Below are 8123 nucleotides of genomic sequence, written 5' to 3'. Positions count from 1 at the left end.
TATCAACTGTTGAAAGAGTTGCATTTCTGGAATGCTAAGACTTCATATGTGTGTGTGTGTGTCTGTGTGTGTATGCGTGTGTGTGTGTGTGTTAGTGTCTACAGTTTTGAAATTAAATGTAAGAATTAGCATAAATACGTGAAGAATAACGAGAAAATTTTTCTCTATAGAGTCTAGAGTGTTGATATCATTGGGGAGGGGCGAGGTAATTCCAACAGTAGTAGAGTATTAAATAAACTATTAAATATAATCGAATAAAGTTTGTAAAAAAAAAAAAAAAAAAAAAAAAAAAAAAAAGCAATGTGTGCAAATACAAATGAAAATATCAAAGAAAGAAATCCAATGATTTCAAAGCAATATTTCAATTCACTTCAAAACTACTGATTTTCATACAAGAAACAAAATTTATCGTGTACAATATCAGACCTATGTCAAGTGACATTCATGTTTTGTTCGCCGCCCCTGTGTCTCAGCATCTGCGGTTCCATACAGTAATACATACATCTGAACCTTTTCAGACAACACAAACACTCCATAACTGAGTTACATCTGAACCTTTTCAGACAACACAAACACTCCATAACTGAGTTACATCTGAACCATTTCAGACAACACAAACACTCCATAACTGAGTTACATCTGAACCTTTTCAGACAACACAAACACGCACAAACACTCCATAACTGAGTTACATCTGAACCTTTTCAGACAACACAAACACGCACAAACACTCCATAACTGAGTTACATCTGAACCTTTTCAGACAACACAAACAAGCACAAACACTACATAACTGAGTTACATCTGAATCTATTCAGACAACAAAAATTGCAAACACCTCTTTTCATCAAAGTTACATCAGAATCCAAATACCCAATAAAAAAAGCACAAATATTTCATAGCAAAGTTACATCAGAACCTAATTACTCAATAAAATAAGCCCAAACACTTCATAACAAAGTTACATCAGAACCTAATTACTCAATAAAATAAGCCCAAACACTTCATTAGAAAGTTACATCAGAACCTAATTGCCCAAAAATAAACCCAAACACTTCATAACAAAGTTACATCAGAACCTAATTACTCAATAAAATAAGCCCAAACACTTCATTAGAAAGTTACATCAGAACCTAATTGCCCAAAAATAAACCCAAACACTTCATAACAAAGTTACATCAGAACCTAATTACTCAATAAAATAAGCCCAAACACTTCATTAGAAAGTTACATCAGAACCTAATTGCCCAAAATTAAACCCAAACACTTCATAACAAAGTTACATCAGAACCTAATTACTCAATAAAATAAGCCCAAACACTTCATTAGAAAGTTACATCAGAACCTAATTGCCCAAAAATAAACCCAAACACTTCATAACAAAGTTACATCAGAACTTAATTACCCAATAAAATAAACCCAAACACTTCATAGCAAAGTTACATCAGAACCTATTTGCCCAATAAAAGAACACAAACAATTCAAAACGGACTTTGATATGTCGAGCCCTCTGCATATTACTGATGAATGCAATCCTATCTGCTTATTATATCTCTTTGCAATAAGTTTTGTTTTTCAAAATATCGCGAAACCCGCACCCCCCCCCCACCTCCACCCCACCCCCCATCTTTTCCCTTTTATTCTCAAAGCCCTGTGCTGTCGTACACTTAACAAACCCTTAATCAGTATTTAAGTTCGTATTAAAAATATACGCCTTAAGACCTGATTGGCTTGGTTAGTGCTAAAACTACCCTTAAGATTTGAAGCATTAAAAATCTTTTTGATTATTGTTATTCTAAATAAATTTCTCGGATTTTGATGGTTTTTGCTACACTAATATTTTGAAAAAAAAAATTTAATCAGACTATATAAAAATTAAGAAAAAGTTCCCGTTTCAGACCTTGCGATTTATATGGCAGATGATTTTAAGGTCATCTAAATCTGTGGCCCACGGTTAACGAAGATGCCGCGGTCAGCACAACGAACAACTGCCTTTACTTTTCCCAAACTAATGTCTTGGAGCTTGGTAGACTCAGAAACTCCCAATAAAAAAAGAATCTTAGTTGAACGAATGTATAGATCTACGACATTTTATAATATTCCAATGATCGGCCTTTAGATCTAGACTTAGAAGACGAAGCGTGAAATTTAATTATTAAACTCTTGAATCTATATGGCCTTACATTCGGAATTCCCAATAGTCATTTCAAGAACTCGAAGTACTATCTAAACTGATGTTGGATCTAGATCTAGACCTAATTCTCAAGCCGAATTTAATTTTTTTTTATTTAAAAAATTCTAACGGTCAAACTAGAGTTTTCCCAGTTTGACCAACGAGCTACCAACCTACCCCACATTTTACGAAGATACGTGTTGAATAGAGGTAGGCTTTTGTAAAAAAAAGTACTTTGCTGTACAAGCGAAAGTTCTTAGAACTACAGTGCTGAAAATAGCAGAAATATTCGTATATGGTTTTTAAAAAGTCTTTTGCTCATCAATAATTCGGTATTTTGTATGGCTCATACACCAGAAAGTTTGCTATTTATGGATTTTTATTTCACTTATGAAAATATCCGATAACAATTTATAGACTGGACATTTCTAATAGATCAAATTATAATTATTCTCTTTTTTTAACACATAATGAAAAACATGATCCAACAGAAATTATTATTTTCTTTAAAAAAACAAAACTAGCTTAACAGTACTTCCGTATTGCATATACCCTGTATACCAGATACACAAAACCAAACAAAAAAACATAAAAAATACTTCTTTAAAAAAGGCAATACCTCTTTTATATAGCATGCAAAATATTCAATTTGTTTTTCGAAGCTAATGAATTTTAGATTTAATCACTAAAAGTGCCATTTTTACCCCATTCACCCCCCCCCTCCACCACGAGAAAAAGATTCTAGTTAAGCGAATGTATAAGTCTACTAGACTGAGGCTGCGTAACGACGGGAAATACTGCATTCCTCATTAATCTTCGGACTCGAAGACAGGACTTATAATTATTAAAGTATTAAGTAATGATAGCCCTTTAGATCTAGACCTAGAAGAAGCAGCACTAAATGTCCCTGGACATTCATTGATACGACTCTTGAATAATATAATGCATACGTCCTAAAATAACCTTGGACGTAGAGTTTTTTCAAGATAAATATTTTCTAGTTCTCTAGCCAAATTTAAATTTATTTCTTTTCATACTTCCAAAAATTATAACGGTTAAACTAGAATTTTCCCAGGGTGACCAACAAGCCAGTAATTCTTTTGCTAACAATATACATCAAACGCCGAAATCTAGGAAAATCGTTAGAGCCGTTTTTAAGATCAATGTCCAGGTTCCACCATTTGCCAACCCAGAAGTTTCCACGAAGGTAAGAGTTAAAAAAAAAAATTGTTGTAAAAAAAAAGCTAGCTTTAATAGTTTGAACTCCCTTAATGAGTTTCCCTTATTAGTGTGATGGTAAAATTGTAATGAAACATGATCACAATTAATATGCCTATATTTGTTATAGTAACTAATTGATTAGTTTTAGTAACTCATTTGATTTTTTATAGTAACTAATTGATTTATCTGTCTCTTTGTCCGTTCTCCTTTTAGATTGTTTTGTGTTTTGACCAATGCCGATCAATAAACGACTCTTAGTTCTATACAAATGAATTCGATTATCTGGGGAGACTTTTTCCCAACCAAAAACACGGCGTGGGCGAGACCGATTCGAATTCAGGAGCCTTAACGTTGGAAGTGCATTTGTATTTTTTTTTAACATTGTCAGACTAATAATTTAAGTATGACCTTTAACCTTTATATTATAAAGCGAGAGAGTTCAGCGGTGCAACTCTATCATACTTCCAAACTATTGATTGGTTTCATCTTTTAAGATCGCCATTTTGTTTGTGTGCGAACTCTCGACACCAGTGAGCCTAGTCTAGTCTTACTGAATATCTAAAGGGTTCAATTCATACGATCCAACCCAGTGATAGTTTTTTTTTTTTTTTTAATTTTGTTTCAGATTAGTCTCTACTCTTTAATTTCATTCAGAACTAGATTATGACGTACTACGCATATCAGTGATTCTATGATATTACTATAATATCGTCACGTGACCTGCACTTTTGTGTATTTATGATATGTTTCGACATTTACAAGATGGCGGAATGTTCTAGGTCCAGAAGCAATGATTAGGCTAATCTGTTCAAAGTGAGCATTAATCTGTGGATACGTAAAGGATGAAGGAATTAAAAATTAGCTAGACATTAAAACACGAATTTACAGCAAGATTTGACATCGTCCATAAGTGTGGAAATATACAGACTCGCTAACGTGGCAACTTCAATTCACACCCATAGACATAAATAAATATAGACTGGCCGAAGGAAGTCACTTCATGTAACTTGAAAACATGTATATCTATTGTATTCGGATTTCCGAATTATGAAAAATTGCATGATCTTCATTCTCAGAGATTAAACAAAAATACACTGCCTCCTTATTTACAATATATATAGGTGTGTGGCTGAAATAGATATGAATACTTAACTTTTATACTGCTCATAAATGCCGTATAATAAGTACACAAAACTGCAAGTCACAAATTTTCGTTCCATAAAACTCTTTAATCGGCCAGTCTATATTTATTTATGTCTATGTTCACACCTATTGTCCTATGCACTTTATTTGCACTTTTATTATGAAACCCCGATGACGTGTTCCAGCAATGAATTAGAGCAAGATAGTAAAGGAACTAGACTCTGATATAAAGAAATTGGTTGGCGATATAAAGGATGTGAAAGATAATGGTAAGAAAGTTAAACATAAAAGTAGGGGAAAGATTTCAAAATAGAGAAAATATGCAATGTCTACAACACCATATTAAAAATCCACTGTTGCCAACTAAATGATATTTTTTGGTTTCTCAAAAGGCTACATGGCACGATAGCAAAGAATAGCACAGTGACCTGTATGTTAAAACGAAAGTCTAGATTTGAATAAGACTAGCTCGTTGTTACGTTCTTTCATTAGGTCAAAGGTCAGCCTAATGTCTACTAAACTTCTCTCCCCTTGTTTAATTTTTTTCCCTCGTGAATCCCACTTTTCGACTGGACATGAGCCGACTTCTCTCCGGTCACTGAGAACCTAGACCAGTAACGATCTACGGCTGAAAGGGAACCAAGGTCCTATTTGAAATAAAACCATTCGATCCCTTTACGTGGTAAGTAACACACACACACACACAGAAATCAGTCTGGTTGCCATGGTACCGTTAACAGTAGAGCCATGGTAACACATGGAATAAAATGAAAGCTTAGAAGCGTAGAGGCCAGGGAAAAAAAACTGAAAGCGTTGTGAAAAATGAAATAGATGAAATATTAAAACATTGACAAAAAAAAGTCAAAGATCAATTTGTACTCAACTTTGAGATGCTCTCCGATCCAAAATCAATATTTTTCATCAAAAATTGAGCCCGACATCCTGAATTTTCTTTCTACCGAAATTTTTGTATTTGATTGTTTTGTTTTATTTTTGTTGTTTTTTTTTTTCTATATTTTTTAAGTGTCAACATTTTATATATTATTTTTTTGACACAATTTAAAAATATAGGAAATAAAAAAAAAAATAAATTATGAATAAGTGCCTTCATTACTTTACTTTTGTGCTTAGAGTTTTGTCCAAAACTGATTTATTCATTGCTTAGATTTTTGTCCAGGGCATTGGCAAAAGAAAATTTGAGCCTCTCGAGCCTCCACTCACATGGAGTTTGATGATGACAAGGATAATGATAATAGTGATGATGATGATATCGATGATGATGATGATGATGAAGACGAAAAGGATGACGATGATGACGATCAGGGTTATTCTAATGATAATGATGATGATGTCAATTACGCTAATAATTATGATAATGATGATGATGATGACAATGGTCGTGGTGGTGGTGATGCTGGTGATGGTGATTTTTATGATGACGATAATGATGATATTGATGCTAATTATGATGATGACGATGACAAAGACGATGACAATGACGATGATGATGTTGATCATGATGAAGATGTTTAACAACCATGTTGCCATACACAAAAAAAAACTAACTACTGTAATTACAAACTGACACCTACGAATGTTTGTATGAACCAAACACTAATTTGTTAACATGGAATAAAACAATTAGCAGTATATAACAGAGCACTAATCACTCAATAATAATTACTAACAAATCACAAAATGCTTACTTGAATAAATGAACAGGACTTCACTCCAATATCATCAAAGGACTTCTCATTGGCGATGTACATGATCGATAATTATTTAGATACAATATCAACAGCTTCTTAATCAAGAGATTAATAGTTCTTTACATCATTAGCTTCTCATTACTATAGGTACAAAATAATATTAAGCCACACAGGCACAGGCCCAATGGATAACAACATTTTTATTCTAGAGTACAATAAAACAAGATCAACACACTAAAGAATTACAAAGAGAGTTTGTGTTATTACACAAACTCAGAGGTGGCCCCGACGGATCTGCGCATTGACAACAAAATATTAAAGCCATGTTCTTGTTTTGCATTACAAAAAATAAAGTAATATACATAAAATTTGCATTCGTAATTTCACGAAACTTCTGGACTTTATATAAAGGAACTATTATTCAGAAAAGCGATTTCACACAATGCTTTGGTGTTACTTTAATGTTCTCTAAAAAGTAATACAAAAGGAACAACAAATTTTCGATATTTGAATTTTTATACTTTTTGGCAGGATCATTAAAAATGTAATAAAAGACATAAGCTTGATTTTTTAACAATCATATAGTGGTAATTTTGTTTTCATTAAAAATTCCGGACTACTTTTTAGTGATGATGAGATGTTTCGACTTTTTTTGGCTCGAAAATTAAGTGCACTATAAGTGAGAAGAGAACTTTCAAACCATCATTTGTCGATATTTTTTTCCTTTACAAATCCGGTAAAACCTATTATCGATAATTAGTTTTCTAGACGTTTTTGCAAAAAAAAAAATGTATGTTCTTTTAATTAGAAGAACAAATTAAAAATATCATTTGGTGTTAATTTATTTTTCATAAAAAATATCTGGAACAGATTTGAATTGATAATAAGAAGAACAAAAAAAAAAACTAAACTTTGCAAGCCATAAAACGGTTCTCTTTCAGAAGACAAAAAGCAATTAGATTTTGCAAGCCACAAAATATGGTCAAATTAGATTTTCCCTAGCTCGTCTAGTTTATGAGATATGAGTGTGATAGACTGACTACACAAATAAAATAGCGGGCTTCTAAAAATGTAAACGTTTTTTGGATCATTCACAATTGGATAACTTGGATACTTTCATTATAAATGTTTGTTTGTTTGACATGTTTCGGATGTTCCTTCAGAGTTGAAGATAATTACTTCCTAGTCCAAACCTCCCGCAGGACGACGGGGGATGGGAGCGGGCAGGGTTTGAACCCTGGACCATAGATAAATCTGAACGACAGTCCAGCGCGCAAACCGCACGACCAGGCAGCCATATAATGAGGCATTGGCTGGAGGGAGGTGTCTATTCATTTAGCTATCCCCAGCTTAAACCTAACCTGTTGCCATTCCCTGCTGTCCTGCAAGAGGTTTAGGCTTGGACGTAATCATCTTCATGTCTGTGAAAGAGCGTCCAACAAGTGTTAAGCAAACACTCAAACACCTAAGTCAACAAAGTCAGGCTACGAACTACTTTTTCTCAAACTAGTGTACTGTTTACGTACACCACATCAGACTACGAACTACTTTTTCTCAAGCTAGTGTACTGTTTACGTACAACACATCAGACTACGAACTACTTTTTCTCAAGCTAGTGTACTGTTTACGTACAACACAAATCAGACTACTAACTACTGTTTCTCAAACTAGTGTACTTAATACGCACAACACATCAGACTACTAACTACTATTTCTCAAACTAGTGTACTGTTTACGCACACCACATCAGACTACTAACTACTATTTCTCAAACTAGTGTACTGTTTACGCACACCACATCAGACTACTAACTACTGTTTCTCAAACTAGTGTACATTTTACGTACAACACATCAGACTACTAACTACTGTTTCTCA

At 33.5% G+C, this 8123-nt stretch overlaps 1 protein-coding gene across 1 annotated transcript; it reads left to right on the top strand.

Annotated features, from left to right (window-relative positions):
• The first annotated feature begins 5758 nt into the window (after positions 1 to 5758).
• Positions 5759 to 6070, top strand: LOC106074321 (prostatic spermine-binding protein-like). The gene has a single exon (XM_013235068.2). It carries the CDS (start codon positions 5759 to 5761, stop codon positions 6068 to 6070), a length of 312 nt encoding a protein of 103 aa, XP_013090522.2.
• Positions 6071 to 8123: the final 2053 nt, after the last annotated feature.

The sequence above is a fragment of the Biomphalaria glabrata genome, chromosome 8 (assembly GCF_947242115.1).
Source record: "Biomphalaria glabrata chromosome 8, xgBioGlab47.1, whole genome shotgun sequence".
In the NCBI taxonomy this organism is placed as follows: Eukaryota; Metazoa; Mollusca; class Gastropoda; family Planorbidae; genus Biomphalaria; species Biomphalaria glabrata.
This window is presented reverse-complemented; position numbering and strand designations above follow the sequence as displayed.

Bases quoted from the DNA above. Each gene is read 5' to 3' on its own strand.
- LOC106074321 (XM_013235068.2), top strand. From the start codon at position 5,759: ATGGAGTTTGATGATGACAAGGATAATGATAATAGTGATGATGATGAT.